At 36.9% G+C, this 18806-nt stretch overlaps 1 protein-coding gene across 1 annotated transcript; it reads right to left on the bottom strand.

Annotated features, from left to right (window-relative positions):
• Window positions 1-13208: 13208 nt before the first annotated feature.
• Window positions 13209-14126, bottom strand: LOC131651472 (uncharacterized). The gene has a single exon (XM_058921135.1). The coding sequence runs from the start codon at window positions 14124-14126 to the stop codon at window positions 13209-13211; it is 918 nt and encodes a 305-aa protein (XP_058777118.1).
• Between the last annotated feature and the right edge of the window lie 4680 nt (window positions 14127-18806).

Here is an 18806-nt window from a genome sequence, read left to right as displayed (position 1 = left end):
TTGATATAGGACCAAAGACACTGGTTAGAGGACTCTCTAAGGTTTCCAAAATGTCTTAGAACACTTCCATACCTCAAAAATTGAGGGAGATAGGCCTTGTCAAAGTCGAGCTATTTTGGAGGAAAAAATGTGAAAGAACTTGATTTTTTTTGCAAATGGGCCCAAGTTATTTTTACTTAATCCTGATCCCCAAGTATCCAAAGGCCCAAGATCTCTTTCCCACGAAAATACATGGAATATTTGATTTTATTTGAATTTTTAATTCATTTGAATCATATATTTAATCATTATTTGAAGAAAATTGCAAAAAGATTGAGTTTCTTTTCATTCCAATCATATCCAACCATTAATCAAATAATATATTTGATTCAAATTCAGAAAGGCAAGATTGGAACAAGTAAATTGAAATTGACCCAAAATAGAAACATACATAAATCAAATTTTCTCAATTTACAAAATAAAGATTGGATTGGATTTTGTTCAAGTTTGTTAACCTAATTTCTTCCAATATATAAAGATAAACCAAGCAGACCCTTAGGGTTACGATCTCTGCCTCTAAGAGCTCCTATACCCGAGTTCAAAAGTGCAAACAAATTCAAAAATCTGATTCTGAATTGCAGGCCGATTCAAGAGCTCTCATTGATCCTAACGTGTTCCTGGGTATTCACTAAAGCTGTGTGGACCATCAACGAGTCATCTCACGTCCGAAATCATCATCCCTAGATCACGGTTCGTATCAAACTAAATTGGCTCTGATTCCATATAAACATGCATATTTAATATGATTTGATGGTGGATTCGTGTTTATCTTGATGTTCTGATGCTGTCTGGATTGTTTGATTTAAGCTTTTATGCATATAAAGCGTTTCACCATTATTAGGGTTCGTCCTCTTCAAAAGAGGGATTTTAGGTTACACGCAGCCTCAAGCCCAATTAACAGGTCCATTAGGTTCGTAATGATGTGTATGTACGATCTGGGCGTTTGTTTTTGCTTTTTTGTTGCGTTTTAATGCAGGTACGAGAGCCATGGTTTCTGCTACGAATATTTGGTAGCAAAACCGTAGCTACAGTCGTAGCCGTAATTCTGGACTAGAGGGAGGAAGAAGACGATGAGCTGGCACGATGTGGTTGGCCGGTTCAAATTATTTTTGGCGCGCCTTCTATTAGTGGACGAATGGATCTGGTACACGCCAGACCACGCGCGCATGATGGTCCCTCACACCCTCAGCCGCATGATCCTCCTCCCAGCAAATCTGACGCACCAGAACCTGCAGGTCTACCATATGCCATGCGCCTGCGCCACACCTAATTAAAAGTTAAGTTTTTTTTTTTTTTTTATTTTTTATAATTACACAGCCACGTTAATATATATACATATACTTGTTTTTTTTCTTTCTTTTAATCCATATTATTTTATATATATATATATATATATAAAAAACTTCTATATTTTTTTTTTCTCAAGACTTTTTTGTTTTATATCTAATAATTATTTTTATTTTCCTTTAATATTCTATTTTATTTATATTTTAATTATAAATCATATTTATTTAATTTAATTAACCATGTTAAAATTATTCAAAAATCATAATTATTTCATTTAAATTCCAAAAAAAAATTCGTAGATACAATTTTACGCTCGATTTAATTTTCTGAACCTGATTTAATTAATTAGGTCGCCAGACCAATAATTAATTAAATCAATTCATCATTATACTCTATTTGAATCTCAACCAGGATTGGTAATACACTGATTTTATTTTCTTGCATTATCAGGGTTAGCAACATGATCGCGCGCCTTCAACAAACCTCGAAGTTAAGTAATTTAATTCTAATTCAATTTAAATTATATTTAGATTATTTTACTTTTAGGGTTTGCTTTGCATTCATCCCTTTTCTGCCTTGCCTTTCAGGGTTAACCTTAAAGGCGCCCTATTAACCATATCAGATCAAATCCAAGTCGAAGCTAAGTATTATTTATTAATCATTATTAATTTATTTGTCTTTTATTTTATTAGGGTTAACCCTGATTGTCTCTGAACTAATAACGCACTCACTGTACTTTGCCTTCTTGTTCTTCCTCCTTTTCAGGTTCATCAATTACTAAAGCTACGTCGTTGGTAACCCTAAGCCTCATTTTATTTTATGCCTTTTATTATTATTACTTGTGTCAAACCCTGATAAGGGATCCGCTGGTTACAATTTCCCGCCCCCTTTATTGCTTTATATTATTATATACTGCGTGGTTAGTAATCTTAGGGAGTGCAAGCCTTAAACTGAATTAGAATAACTAATTAAAAGATAAATATCTGAATATAATCACGTGATTGTTGCACACACGCACCCTTTGGGTAACCTCTCTGCTGCCTTGTTGCCTTGTTGCCTGTTGCCTTCGTGTTTTTGCAGAATAAGCCACGTCCCTCGAATACGAGGATACCTCATCCATGTTGCCTCGATAAAAAGGTCACGACCCTAAATGATGCTGCCTTCGATACACAAAAATGACCTCGACCCTCGGAAGTTGCCTACGGAAAAAGGCTGAGGTATCTTCTGGCTGCCTACGAAATGGCTTATTCTGATCCTTGCCTTAGACTACCTGCCCTTCTATGGCATGGGACAGTCTTATGGCAAAGGATGCTTCGATGACCCTTCAACCTCCAAACGAAAGGCTTCCTGCCCTCTTATGGCAAGGATAGACCCTTTCATTCTGAAAGGCTAAAAAGAGACCTATCATCTGAGTTTAAGGTAATTGCCCCTAATTGCCTTGCAATGCTCAAACCTTTTTATTATATTCTTTCTCATAATTTTTCGAAAAAAGGGCAACGCTCATTTACGAGCTAAAGTCCACTTTTTCCTCTTTCATCTACATTTTCTGAAAACGAGCAAGCAAAGCAATTAAGAGCCCATGGAAAACCATGGATGCAAAGGGTGCCTTACACCTTCCCTTTGCATAAATTACCCCCCGAACTTAGATTTTCTTTAAAGGTTTTTTTCTGTTTCTTTTTTCCTTTCCGAATATTGTTTGGATAAAATAAAAGTCGGTGGCGACTCTTGCTTACCGCGACATTTCGATCGATAAAAAGTCAGTTCACCGGATATTGTTTGCTTTGTTTGTTTTATCTTTCAGGGGTGTTTTGGGAAAATTGAAGGACGAATCCTATTCCCGGATTCAAGAACACCTAAGATTAGGAGTGGCATAGTCATGACGACCTCTTTCACATATGTGGGAGATGAGTCAATATGAAGTTCACGCTTGAGTTAGGACTCCATAGCATATGCACACCTTTCTCAAATGAGGGGGGTCTATGTATGTGTCTGTGGGTGCGCCGGAGCTCAAGGACCTTTAGTTACCCTTAACCCATCCTGGCCTTTAGGAACGTAGTGGGGGGACTACCCTTGACAAATGTTAAGGACTAGTCGCTACCCGATGCTACAATTCAGATAGGTTCTTTCTCAAAGTATCATTGCATGGTGCAAATGCATCATGTCCGAGGGTGCTTTAGAAGGGCTTACAATTCTGGATAACTTGTAGAACCTGTTGGTGAAATCTCCTTATCCATAGAAATGCCTTTGGGAAGGACACCTGATCTAAAACTCCATGCAAGCCTTAAACCAAAATTGTGTGATTTGTGTGGATTTGTTTTTCTGTGATGCATCATGCATACATGCATTCATGACATGGCTAACTCATCTCAAGGAGAAAAAAGGTATTTTAACCATAATTTGTTTTGTAGGTTATTTAAATAATGGGAATCCTAATCAGAAAACCTTTCTTCCTCAACTTCAAGAAAGTACCTACTGCATTAAGACTCTTATGTGATGATATTACTGGTTCTCTTGTTCTTTATGAATCTCTCAACAAACTGATGAGTTTAATGCGAACCAAAGTGGATGAAGCTCTCCTCAATTCTATGATGCAATTTTATGATCCTCTTCTCCATTGCTTCACTTATAGAGATTTTCAACTGGTACCTACATTGGAAGAATTCTCTTACATAATGGACATGCCCATACCTGATCAAATCCCTTACACTGGTGAGGAAGGAGGTCCTAAGTTGGAAGACATTGCTGCTGCTCTACACCTACCAAGATCAGAAATTAACAAAGTTTGGATCAACAAAAGAGACTACTCTGGGATACCTGTGGATTTCTTGATCGAGAAAGCTAAGATCTTTGCTAAAGCTTTAAGCATGGATGCCTTGGAAAGTGTTCTAACCCTGTTGATATATGGACAAGTTCTTTTTCACCGCTGCGACAAAGTTGTTGATAGGGCTGCTATCAAAATCTTCCTTAGCAAGAATCCTGTTCCTACTCTACTTGGTGATTTATTGCATTCCATCAACGCTAGAGTGACAAAGAGACGAGGTTGTGTTCTAGGGTGTATCCCTCTCTTACATAGGTGGTTTATTTCTCACTTACCCCGATCCTCAATAAAGAATGAAGAAGGTTTGACTTGGATTCAAAGGATTATGGAGCTTTCATACGACGACATCATTTGGTATCCAAAGAAATTCGAGGGAGTTCAGTTATATGACCGCTGTGGAGAGTTCCCTAATGTGCCTCTTCTTGGCATCCATGGAGGAATTACCTATAACCCTATACTTGCTCGACATCAGTTTGGTTTTGCTTTGAAAGATAAGCCCCGCTCCATATATCTTAGTGCGGAAAATTTTGACTATGGTTCGGATACAACTGAAAAGAAGAATCACTTCATTAAAGCTTGGTATGAAGTAAAAAAGGTGGGTGCAAGAGAATTGGGAATGAGGATCGATACTCCTTCAGATCTTTACTTTAAATGGATTTATGACCGAGTCGTCGAGTTTGGCATACCACATCCATCTGACACACCCGTTGTTCCGAGGGTCACTCCTCCCGAGGTTCACATAGAATTGGAGCCTTATGTACCCGCTCCAAACGAAGACCTTGCTGCCACCGTTGCTCATTTAAGACAAGAAAAGGCTGATCTTGAGAAGCGTCTACAAAAGGTTGAAGCAGAAAAAGCAGTATTAGTGGCTAATGCTAAAGAACGAGATAGTATGCTTGACTATTTCTCTCGCAAGTGGAAGATTGAAGACTTCATCTCACCTGATCAGATACAATCATGGGAGCTAGAGATTGATAGGCTTATTCAAGAAAAGAACGAGATGGTCAAAGCCCATAAAGAGGAGATCAGAGGATTAAAGAGAAAGCGCCGACTTGAAGAATGATTCTTTTTATATTTTATTTATTATTTAGTATTTCTTTAATGTAACTTCAAAAAATAATAGTAAAAAAAAACATATAATGCACTGGTTTTTATTTAAAATAACTAATTTATTTTTGCTTCTACTTTTCTTTTCTTTTAAATGTGTTAAAAGGCCTTTAACTCCTTGAGATCATTGCATTTGCATAATCATGCATTCATAAACGTCGCATCACAGGTTTCACAAAAACAAATGCCTCATCTTTCCGCTGTTTATTTCAGTAAGAAAGATGGATCTCGAACAATCTGTCAAAAATCTTCAGGCTCAGAATAACCAGTTCCAAAAAGTAATCTTTCACTTGGCCAAGGGGCAAGAAGAATTGAAGGCACTTCTGATCGAGAAGAAGAAGAATCAATATAAGTATCAAGGTGGTCGAGATAATCAGAGATCCAAGCCTAAGCGGTCATTTACTCCATTACATATGTCGCTGTCTCAAGCTCTGCAACAACTGCTCAATCGGAACTTGATAACTCTATTGCCTCCCTACTCGTTTCCTATTAATCCCACTCCTGGGTATAAGTACCACGCGAGATGTGCTTATCATTCTAATAGTCCTGGTCATGATACAGAAGATTGTGGACCGTTGAAGCACAAGATTCAAGACCTCATTAATGACAAGATCATCGACCTCGACTCACTTGAGAAGCCTTACATGGATGATGCTGTGTACAATCGGAAAGGTCGCAATGAACACCACCAATCTATGGGGACAGTTCTGACCTCTACACTAGCTCCGCATCAAAGACGCAAGTCAGATACATCTAAACGTCAGTTTACAAAGATCAACATGTCACTGGCTCAAGCATTACAACATTTGCTGAGAGAGAGCTTGATTACTTTAAGGGGTCCTCCTGTAAAGCCTAACACTTCCGCCCCTAGCTACAAGCCCAATGCGAGGTGCGCATATCACTCCAATAGCCCTGGGCATGATACGAATGATTGTTGGCCATTGAAGAACAAGATTCAAGACATGATCGATGCTGGTGAAATTGGATTCTATCATCCCAAGACTCCTGTAGTGATCACTGCTCCTATGCCTAGTCACGACAAGACTGATTAATGTCTAAGTGGATGAACTTTTAATCATTAGATTTACTTTCATGCGCAAATTTTATTCTGTTTGTTTAAACATTCGAATCATGATAGACATTATCTGTTTTAAATAATTATCATCAGTGCATTGCATATGTTTGTCTTGAATAAATTATTTCGCTATCACTCTTTTTAAATTATGTCGTTACTCTGCATATGTTTTGTGATACTCAACTCCTGCTAAGCTGTAAGCCTTTTAAGGGAGGATGACGAAAACGATACCGCAACCTCATACAGTATGCTTTTGAACGGACTGTGTTGACGATGTACAGGCATTATTTCAACTCCTAAACAGTGGAGATATAAGGATGATAATCCCTCGTTAACCCTTTTGAGCCTAAGTTGTAGGAGTTTTCTTTCTTGAATAATTCAAAACCTGTGATCATAACCTGGGGCATGGTAGTTCTCAGTTAATTCGGCTGTGCATTCTATTTTAAGAGAACCATTCAGTACACCTTTCAACAAAGGTTTCAATCACAAACGTTCAACCGCACGCATCAAAGAAGTGTTGGAAATGTCAATCAAAAGACAATGACGATTCATCAATCAAACAAGGCAGTCATTATCTTTCAAAAAGGAAAGAACGAAAAACATATATACAAAGAAAAGCCTGCTAAGTCAAAAATAAAAAAGATGACTTAGGCAAAAATCAAGGCATCCCGCTGACTGTAAGCTCACAATAGATAGTTCAGGCAAAAGTTAGGGATATCAAAAAGATGAAAAAAGAGAAATTCTTGAACAACACAAAGTTGTGACTACCAAAAGGAAGAAATGATTGCCATATCAGAAGTTCTCATTACTTGCGAACCATCAATATTATCGAAGGCGCACATCCATAGATCTCTTGGAACTTGAATGCATAAGTCGAATTAACTGAGCTTAGGATCAAAGAACATCACGAAGAGGGGTGGGTACAAATAAACTTTGAGCCTTTATCCTTTGTTTCTTAAACCGTGAACCAAGCCACGTTACAACCTTTGAAAGTCCTAATTGAAACATGGTTAGTTCGAAAGCATACTGTTACCAAAAAGGTATCCTGACTCCTTAAGGTTTACCATAAATGCCAAGTTGATGTCATGTTTTTACAAACGACATGTTGTTATAAATATCATGTTCTTACAAATGTCATGTTTTTACATCTCATGCTTTAATGTTTTTCAAAAACTCAAGACAAACGTATGCATTGCATCTCATGAATTCATTATTAAACAAATTTTGCTACATAATTTCAAATGTTAGCAACAGAGAGAATTTGCACAGGATACAACTAATGACTGAAAGTTATCCCGACAGACAATATTACTCCAAGAAGCAATGTCTCCTACGTATACAAGGGGGCATGACACGTTTTTCCCAATCAATCTGGGGCAATCAAGTCAAGATTCCAAGAATCTCTCAAAAGCCAAACAGTCAGGGGCATCATCCTAAGTTTACGATTACTAGGGGCATGTCACCTATAGTATACACTTCATAAAGTCCTCGTGAGGTGAATCTCTTCAAGTTCCTACTAGCAGGGGGGCAAAGTATACAAGGCATGTTCAACGCTTCGATCAAAATTCATTGGTGTTTTCCAATCAATATGAGTCCAGGAATGACAAGTGCTATAATCACTAGGGGAAATGTTCAAGGCATCCATGCTTCTCCATAGAGTCGACTTCACGAGAATCATATCCCCACAGAGCAACTCTCAAGAAGATATCTTCAAACATACTCGTCCCGACAAAGACATGACTCCCCAACAGAGTTTACATCTTCAATACTTTGCTCTTCTCCAACATGGTTTACTAATATCTTTCATCCCCAGTCCGGGTCCATCAAATTACTGATCATCCCCAAGCGGAAACCATGAATCCCCAGCTGAACATCTTCAAAGATACAGAGATTTATTTTCTCAATCAAGACAACATATTCACATATCACATGTCATAAACATATTCATACAATTGCATACACGTTCATACATAATACACAAAACAGCGCAACAATTGCATACATAACATACGAGGTCCTCATTTATTTTGAGAATCCCGTCACACAAACACATTGCATGCATCATGACATGGCGTAAAGAAAACTAACCTCTACTTTTCAGGATACCGCTATCTCCATTTACAAGAGTTAAGTCGATACCTTTGACGGTTCCTTAACAATCTATTTTCAAGTATTAAGTCGATACCTTTGACGGTTCCTTAATATGTCAAGAGTTAAGTCGACACCTTTGACGGTTCCTTAACAACACACTTCAGATATAAGTCGATACCTTTGACGGTTCCTTATACAATCTATCTACGTATCTGAGTCGATACCTTTGACGGTGCCTCAATGATATGCTTCAGAGTTAAGTCGATACCTTTGACGGTTCCTTAACAACCCACATCAAGAGTTAAGTCGACACCTTTGACGGTTCCTTAACAACACATTTCAGATATAAGTCGACACCTTTGACGGTTCCTTATACAATCTGTCTGCATATATGAGTCGATACCTTTGACGGTGCCTCAACAATATGCTTCAAATTTAAGTCGATACCTTTGACGGTTCCTTAAATAACCCAACACAGATTTGAGTCGATACCTTTGACGGTTCCTCAACATTAAAAAAAAAAGAAGAAGAAGACAACAAAAGCAGAAATTTTGCAACAATCCATACTCCAACTACTACCAGATGGCATCTACAAGCCCATCTCCGACAAAAGTCCCTACTTCAGCTAAGGCAAATTTCTTGGTATTCTTGAGTTCAATCATCTTCCACCTTCAGATACCGACTGGCATATAAACCACTCTACATCTTCAAGTTTAAGATAATTGAACAGGGGCAGCTGTCATACCCCAAAATTTGTCCATACTCTTTCTCCTATTCAAACTCAAACCAATACACAAAGCTCCAAGACACACTCTCCTATACAAGGCTCTGAACTAGGGTTTGGTTCATTCAAAAGAAAATCACTGAATCAATGGCTCAACATATCCCACTTTACCTCCATGACAAGTATCAAGGCCTATCTCAAAGTTTTGGTCATTCAAAAGCTCAGAAGGTCAACAGTCGACTGTTTAACCTAAAAAGTCAACTGTGGTCAAAGTAAAGTCAAAACTCCTGACTTTTCGCCAAGATCCTCATATTGAATTATCATTCACCATTTGATCAAGAATTGATCATGGTTCATCAAGGAAAGATCAGAAAAGTCAAAGGTCAGAAGTTACTATTTTTGGCATGAACTGAAAAAGTCAACCAAACTTTGAAAATTCACCAAATATTCATACTTCATCAGAAAAATTCCCACCAAAGCCCATTTTGAAGGGAATTCATTCCTCTATCCAATGGTCCAAGAATCAAAGCTCATAGGTCAATAATCTGAGAGATATGGCTTCATACATTATAGGTCCTTTTCAAAAGTCAACAAAAAGACATTTCTTTCAAAAGGTCATAAAATGAGAATGGAAAATGATTTTGATATAGGACCAAAGACACTGGTTAGAGGACTCTCTAAGGTTTCCAAAATGTCTTAGAACACTTCCATACCTCAAAAATTGAGGGAGATAGGCCTTGTCAAAGTCGAGCTATTTTGGAGGAAAAAATGTGAAAGAACTTGATTTTTTTTGCAAATGGGCCCAAGTTATTTTTACTTAATCCTGATCCCCAAGTATCCAAAGGCCCAAGATCTCTTTCCCACGAAAATACATGGAATATTTGATTTTATTTGAATTTTTAATTCATTTGAATCATATATTTAATCATTATTTGAAGAAAATTGCAAAAAGATTGAGTTTCTTTTCATTCCAATCATATCCAACCATTAATCAAATAATATATTTGATTCAAATTCAGAAAGGCAAGATTGGAACAAGTAAATTGAAATTGACCCAAAATAGAAACATACATAAATCAAATTTTCTCAATTTACAAAATAAAGATTGGATTGGATTTTGTTCAAGTTTGTTAACCTAATTTCTTCCAATATATAAAGATAAACCAAGCAGACCCTTAGGGTTACGATCTCTGCCTCTAAGAGCTCCTATACCCGAGTTCAAAAGTGCAAACAAATTCAAAAATCTGATTCTGAATTGCAGGCCGATTCAAGAGCTCTCATTGATCCTAACGTGTTCCTGGGTATTCACTAAAGCTGTGTGGACCATCAACGAGTCATCTCACGTCCGAAATCATCATCCCTAGATCACGGTTCGTATCAAACTAAATTGGCTCTGATTCCATATAAACATGCACATTTAATATGATTTGATGGTGGATTCGTGTTTATCTTGATGTTCTGATGCTGTCTGGATTGTTTGATTTAAGCTTTTATGCATATAAAGCGTTTCACCATTATTAGGGTTCGTCCTCTTCAAAAGAGGGATTTTAGGTTACACGCAGCCTCAAGCCCAATTAACAGGTCCATTAGGTTCGTAATGATGTGTATGTACGATCTGGGCGTTTGTTTTTGCTTTTTTGTTGCGTTTTAATGCAGGTACGAGAGCCATGGTTTCTGCTACGAATATTTGGTAGCAAAACCGTAGCTACAGTCGTAGCCGTAATTCTGGACTAGAGGGAGGAAGAAGACGATGAGCTGGCACGATGTGGTTGGCCGGTTCAAATTATTTTTGGCGCGCCTTCTATTAGTGGACGAATGGATCTGGTACACGTCAGACCACGCGCGCATGATGGTCCCTCACACCCTCAGCCGCATGATCCTCCTCCCAGCAAATCTGACGCACCAGAACCTGCAGGTCTACCATATGCCATGCGCCTGCGCCACACCTAATTAAAAGTTAAGTTTTTTTTTTATTTTTTTATTTATAATTACACAGCCACGTTAATATATATATATATATATATATATATATATATATATATATATATATATATATATATATATATATATATATATATATACTTGTTTTTTTTTCTTTCTTTTAATCCATATTATTTTATATATATATATATAAAAAACTTCTATATTTTTTTTTTCTCAAGACTTTTTTGTTTTATATCTAATAATTATTTTTATTTTCCTTTAATATTCTATTTTATTTATATTTTAATTATAAATCATATTTATTTAATTTAATTAACCATGTTAAAATTATTCAAAAATCATAATTATTTCATTTAAATTCCAAAAAAAATTTCGTAGATACAATTTTACGCTCGATTTAATTTTCTGAACCTGATTTAATTAATTAGGTCGCCAGACCAATAATTAATTAAATCAATTCATCATTATACTCTATTTGAATCTCAACCAGGATTGGTAATACACTGATTTTATTTTCTTGCATTATCAGGGTTAGCAACATGATCGCGCGCCTTCAACAAACCTCGAAGTTAAGTAATTTAATTCTAATTCAATTTAAATTATATTTAGATTATTTTACTTTTAGGGTTTGCTTTGCATTCATCCCTTTTCTGCCTTGCCTTTCAGGGTTAACCTTAAAGGCGCCCTATTAACCATATCAGATCAAATCCAAGTCGAAGCTAAGTATTATTTATTAATCATTATTAATTTATTTGTCTTTTATTTTATTAGGGTTAACCCTGATTGTCTCTGAACTAATAACGCACTCACTGTACTTTGCCTTCTTGTTCTTCCTCCTTTTCAGGTTCATCAATTACTAAAGCTACGTCGTTGGTAACCCTAAGCCTCATTTTATTTTATGCCTTTTATTATTATTACTTGTGTCAAACCCTGATAAGGGATCCGCTGGTTACAATTTCCCGCCCCCTTTATTGCTTTATATTATTATATACTGCGTGGTTAGTAATCTTAGGGAGTGCAAGCCTTAAACTGAATTAGAATAACTAATTAAAAGATAAATATCTGAATATAATCACGTGATTGTTGCACACACGCACCCTTTGGGTAACCTCTCTGCTGCCTTGTTGCCTTGTTGCCTGTTGCCTTCGTGTTTTTGCAGAATAAGCCACGTCCATCGAATACGAGGATACCTCAGCCATGTTGCCTCGATAAAAAGGTCACGACCCTAAATGATGCTGCCTTCGATACACAAAAATGACCTCGACCCTCGGAAGTTGCCTACGGAAAAAGGCTGAGGTATCTTCTGGCTGCCTACGAAATGGCTTATTCTGATCCTTGCCTTAGACTACCTGCCCTTCTATGGCATGGGACAGTCTTATGGCAAAGGATGCTTCGATGACCCTTCAACCTCCAAACGAAAGGCTTCCTGCCCTCTTATGGCAAGGATAGACCCTTTCATTCTGAAAGGCTAAAAAGAGACCTATCATCTGAGTTTAAGGTAATTGCCCCTAATTGCCTTGCAATGCTCAAACCTTTTTATTATATTCTTTCTCATAATTTTTCGAAAAAAGGGCAACGCTCATTTACGAGCTAAAGTCCACTTTTTCCTCTTTCATCTACATTTTCTGAAAACGAGCAAGCAAAGCAATTAAGAGCCCATGGAAAACCATGGATGCAAAGGGTGCCTTACACCTTCCCTTTGCATAAATTACCCCCCGAACTTAGATTTTCTTTAAAGGTTTTTTTCTGTTTCTTTTTGCCTTTCCGAATATTGTTTGGATAAAATAAAAGTCGGTGGCGACTCTTGCTTACCGCGACATTTCGATCGATAAAAAGTCAGTTCACCGTATTACACACGGTCATCATCAGAAAAGTCTACATGATAAATATTAGCAAGACGAGCAAGCTTATCAACATCAAACTTGGAAAAGGAGTTCTTGGGGTCAAGACATGAGAAGCAATCCAGCACAACGTTACTTCCTTCACAAAATCGGTGATCCATCTCCACACATATTTTGTCAATAGCAACATAAATAAAAATTCAAATGTATTTATCTATGTTATGTTTGAATGAAATTTAAAATTTTAAGTTAATAATTGTAGTAGTTTCAATAACAAACTCATTATACTAACCTCAACATCACCGCCATTTGTTCTTTGACAGATATATCACGTGATTCATCAATAAGCGCAGAGAATTGTCTATCACCAAGCTCTTCCATAATCACCTTGGTAACTTCATGTGCACAACACGTTGCGAGCTCCTTTTGAATGTCACCGGAAGTCATTGTGCAATTTTTTGGACCACGATCAAAAGCATCTCTTACTTTTTCATCATTAGATTTTACCCAATCCACCATCTCTCTAAAATTTCCCTTGTTTAGAGAAGTAGAGCTTTCATCATGGCCACGGAAAGCAATGCCTTGTGCTATGAGATATCTAATACAATCTAAAGAACAAGTCAAACGAATCTTATACAATTCTTCTGATTCCCTAGTTGCTATAGCAAAGATACTTGTCACACTTTGTCTTTGATTATTATAATCATCATAGTGCTTCATACATGAGTTGTGCTTACTATCATGACTACCAATATGATCTTTAAAGCCTTTAGATGCATGCTTCCAATCTTTAAATCCGTCTTTGTTGAAGACTTCATAACCAAAGTGTTCGGCCCTCCCAGGAGGCTTAAAGAGAAAGCAATAGAAACAATAAGTTGCATCCTTTGACTCACTGTATTCAATCCATGTATAACTCTTATACCAAGCTTTACAAAATGCTCTTGAAGACTTCCCAAATTGAGTACGAGGATATCTTGCTAAATCTGGTTGCGTTGGACCCTTCAATATATAAGCCCTCCTCACTTGGTCTTGAATATCGGGAGCATACTCGTGAATTTGTTTCCTACATCCTGAATCACGCACAATCTCGTTTGGATTAAACTCGTTGGCCACATTAGGGGGTGTTTCTTCTACTTCGGCTTCCGGTTGCTTAACATTCACTTTCTCAATACTTGTTCTAGGAACCAAAAACCTCCTCATCTCTGAAATTTAATTATTCAATGAAACGAATTTTTAGATAAACAATTTGTAACACACAAATTGACGAGACCGAATAATTAAATAAAATAAATAAATCGTAACAAAATAATTAAAAGAGAATTTTACTACAATATAAAAAAAATTAAACTATTTTACTATGATATAAAAAATATATAATAAGATAATAATAATTTAAAATTATCTTTATGAGTTCAATGAACAAACAATTTAAAAATAATAAAAATTTAAACTTATACAGTACCTTACCTAACTACAATTTTGATAGCTGTTTGAACCTTGAATCCTAATATGAGGGATTTATTTATCATTTGTTTTGTGTTATCAATTTGAATTTTTACAGGAAATTGTAAGAATTAGGTTGCTGTTTTTGTAGAATTGATATTTGAGTGTATTGCTGACAAAGACAATAGAAGAAGAAAAATTAAGAAAAGGACATCATTACCTTCTGTGCTGTTGTTTGAATTTGACGTGAAAGTGACGTAAAGCCGAGGGGAGAGAGAAATATGAGTCGTCAGAAGATAAAGAGAGAAGCAACTATTTTGATTAGTTTTTTTTTTAATTTCTATTATAAATCATAAATAATTAATTGGGTTGGGTCTGTTTGACCATTGGGTATTCATCTATTTTAATTTTTACACCCTTATTTTTACTAATTTTGCCCATGGTTTCATTTAAAAATCAGCTATTAAATTAGGGAAAATACAAAGAAAGTAGGGGTTGAGCCCGGGCGCGTGCCCGGGCTCGCTGGGCTATAGAACCGCCCCTGTCCCCGAGTCTCCGGGTCTACATGTTTTGTACACAATATCTCTCCCGAACTTGATAAACTACCAGATCGATCACTAAAGTGTGTCTTTATTGGTTTTCATCGATCCCAAAAAGGTTATTGTTGTTATTCACCTACTCTATAATGATATCTCATATCTGTCGGTGTTACCTTCTTCGAGTCTGTTCCATATTTCGAGTCTAGCCACGTAACTCCGAAAACCCTTTAAGAAAGTACTCCCTCACCCCTTCCAGAAGTTATTAATGTCCTGTATACCATTTTCCCTCATTAGTCTGTGGATCCTGACCCACTAGATATTCCTACGGTTGACCTCCCCCCACTTTTTGACCACTTCAAACATATTAGTATCGCCAGCTAACATCTATCGTACCTATCGCTGAGGTCATACATGTCCTTAAGTTCACTTGAGACTCTCCTCCGATGCTCCTGCCATCACCGATTCTAATCTCGCAACCTGAGTCCGATCTTGCGATTTCCCTTCGAAAAGGTATACATCAAACATGAAATCCTTCTCCATATTATATTGACTTATGTTATAATTGTTTTCCTCTTTGCATTATAATTGCTTGTCTTATTTGTCTTCTGTTTCTATTCCTAAAACACAAAGTGAAGCGTTATCTCACCCTGAGTGGAGGCAAGCAATGATTGATGAGATGTGTGCTCTTCAAAGCAGTGGTACCTGGGAACTAGTTCCTATCCCCTGGGAAATATTTGGTAGGTTGTCACTGGCTTTATATATTGAAGGTTGGTCGAGATGATAAGATTGATCAATTTAAATTCACTCGGTAGGCAAAGGATACACAAATTTTTGGATTAGATTATAGTGATACTTTCTCGCTTATAGCCAAGATGGAATCAGTTAGATTTCTTCTCGCCATTGCAGCCATTCGACATTGGCCTATTTATTAACATGACATCAAAAATGCATTTTTACATGGTGATCTTGAAGAGTAAGTATATATGGAGCAACCACTTAGGTTTGTTGCTCAGGGGGAGTCATCGACTATGGTTTATAGCTGATTAAGCACTATAGTACAACAACTTGTATGGTATGTAGTGAAACTGACCATTCTGTGTTTTATAGTCACTCAGCCCAGGGGTGTATTTATCTTATTATGTATGTAGATGATATTGTCATAACTAATAGTGATCAGCAAGGAATACTCCTGTTGAAACAACATCTCTCAAATCAATTTCAAACAAAATACCTTAGTAAAATCCACTATTTTTTTTTGGTATTGAGGTAGCTCAATCTAAAGATGGTTTGGTGATTTCTCAGCGAAAATATGCTATGGATATTTTGGAAGAAACATGTTTTTTGAATGCTAAACAAGCTGATACTCCTATGGATCCAAGTGTCAATCTCCCACCCAATCAGGGGGAGTCTCTATTTGACTCAGGAAGGTATAGGAGATTGGTTGAAAAGTTGAATTATCTCACGACCACTCGTCTGGACATTTCTTTTGTAGTTAGTATGGTAAGCCAGTTATTAAATTCTCCTTGATAAAAACACATGGATGCGGTTATCCGGATTATGATATACATCAAATATGATCTAGGAAAAGGTCTCCTAGATGAAGATAAAAGACGTACTCAAGTAGTTGGATACTCTGATGCTGATTGGGCAGGGTCACCCATAAATAGAAGATCCACCCATGCGTATTGTGTACTTGTTTGAGGAAATCTTATATCTTGGAAAAGTAAGAAACAAATTGTAGTTGCAAGATCAAGCGTCGAGAAAGAGTATATGGTCATGGCAAAGACAACATGTGAACTCATTTGGTTAAAGAAGTTGCTAAAAGAACTCCAAATTGAGGAAGCAAGACTAATAACACTTATTTGTGATAATCAAGTGCCTTGCACATTGCTTCAAATCTAGTCTTCCATGAGAGGACCAAACATATTGAGATAAATTTTCACTTTGTCAGAGAGAAGATTGGATCAGATGACAATGTCCCATGCTTTGTCAACTTAGGGATGGCAATTTGGCCCATCCCCAGTGGTTACCCACAAAAATACCCAAAATGGGTAGGATAAAAACCCGCATAAATGGGTACGGGCACGGGCTCGGGTAATTACCCACTTAAAGAAGCGGGTATGGGTGCGGGTATGGGAAATTTAGAACCCAGCCCGCCCCATACCCACACAACATATATATTTATATATTTTGATTTATATTATTATATTAAAATAAATGTCTATCAATTTTCAAAAATACATCGATGTTACATAAGTGTTCGTTTATTTCATAATTTTACAATAAGTTTTTTGAAAACATTTAAATGTTACTAAAAACTTAAAATGATATGATATTTTATAGTTGATATATTTATTTTTTATTAAAAATGCGGGTAATGGGTACGGGTATGGGTACTTACATACCCAAAGGACACGGGTACGGGTGCTAAAGTTGTTACCCAAGCGGGTATGGGCTCGGGTACGGGGATTTTTTCCAACCGCGGGTATGGGGATGGGTACTATAGTACCCTACCCATACCCTGCCCATTGCCATCCCTATGTCAACTCTAATGATCAATTGATAGATCTGTTTACAAAATTCCTTCAAAGTCTCAGAACTAGTTATATATGTGACAAGCTTGGTGCATTTAACTTATATGCTCAAGCTTGAGGGAGAGTGTTGATATTTGTGTGTGTGTGTGTGTAAGAGAATATTCCTTAGTTTCATTCTAGAATAGAATAGAATATACCTTATCATGTTTCCTATGTAATTAATACTCTGAGTCAATGTTTTAAAATCCGGACCGGTGATTGACCCGGTCAATGCACTAGGTCACTGGGTTAGTGGTCAAACCAGCGGGCCACTAATTAACCCGCATGATTATTGACCGGTCTCGTTTTCCAATCCCATATGCCTAAACATTCTTAGGCTCGTGCCCTTTCTAATGCATTTTTTCTAATCAATAGAATTCATTATAAATTATTAAAATACCAAACACCTTTTACCTTTCTTTATCAAATCAACCATGATTATACTGATTTGAGAGAGTTTGGATGTGTAGGGTTATATTTGTAAAAAATCCTAGCTAAGGCGGGAGTGATATAACCCTCAGAAGGGGTGACAAGTGATTAGTGGTTTTTACACGTTTATTTACCGTTGATTTTAGTCGTCTTTGCTTTATATTATCAAGCGTTTTACTTCATTCTTCTATATTTTATGCTTTGGTTGTGTATTGTACTGTTTGTAGGCTCAAAGGAATAAATCGAGACAAATCAATACGAAAAAGTACAAAGAACGGAGTTTTGAAGGAAGTGAAAAATCATGCTACAGGAGGTCTGACGCGACCATCTGTGTCACCTGACACCGACCGTGTCAGGATGAAGCGTGGCCAAGAAAATGCAAACGAGATGAAAGTCAGAGGGCTGGCACGACTTGTGTTAGCAAGTGTGAGATCTGAATTCTGAATTTAGGGCTACAACTTTGATGAAGACAACAAATCCAAATTCTAAATTTAGGGGCTTGACACGGGCCTTGTCAGGAGGCGTGGGACAAAAAATCAACTTTTAAGATGACAGAAGTCTGACACGGGTGCCCGTGTTGTCTGACACGGCCCGTGTCAGCATGTGGCACTTATTTCATGATTTTTTTCATATTTTTTCCATGGTTTAAGTTGTGGGGGTGTTTTAGGTACTTCCAACCGACCTAAGTGAATGTATGTTATTTAGAAGAGTTTTCACGATGAATTAGTGAAACTTTTTAGCAAAGAGGAATCACGAGAAGAGATTAGAGAAGATATGGGTTTCGCGAGAAAGGGATTTTCATGAACGAAAGCGATTGAAGATCAATTTCATCTCCAACACTTGTAATGTCTAAAATTTATATTTTGAGTTCTTTAAACAATATGAGTAGCTAAACC

Source organism: Vicia villosa, linkage group LG2, assembly GCF_029867415.1.
Source record: "Vicia villosa cultivar HV-30 ecotype Madison, WI linkage group LG2, Vvil1.0, whole genome shotgun sequence".
Classification (NCBI taxonomy): domain Eukaryota; kingdom Viridiplantae; phylum Streptophyta; class Magnoliopsida; order Fabales; family Fabaceae; genus Vicia; species Vicia villosa.
The sequence above is the reverse complement of the archived record's forward strand: the minus strand, read 5'-3'. Positions and strand labels throughout refer to the sequence as shown.

Excerpts from the sequence above, each read along its gene's own strand:
- LOC131651472 (XM_058921135.1), bottom strand. The coding sequence starts at position 14,126 with ATGAGGAGGTTTTTGGTTCCTAGAACAAGTATTGAGAAAGTGAATGTT.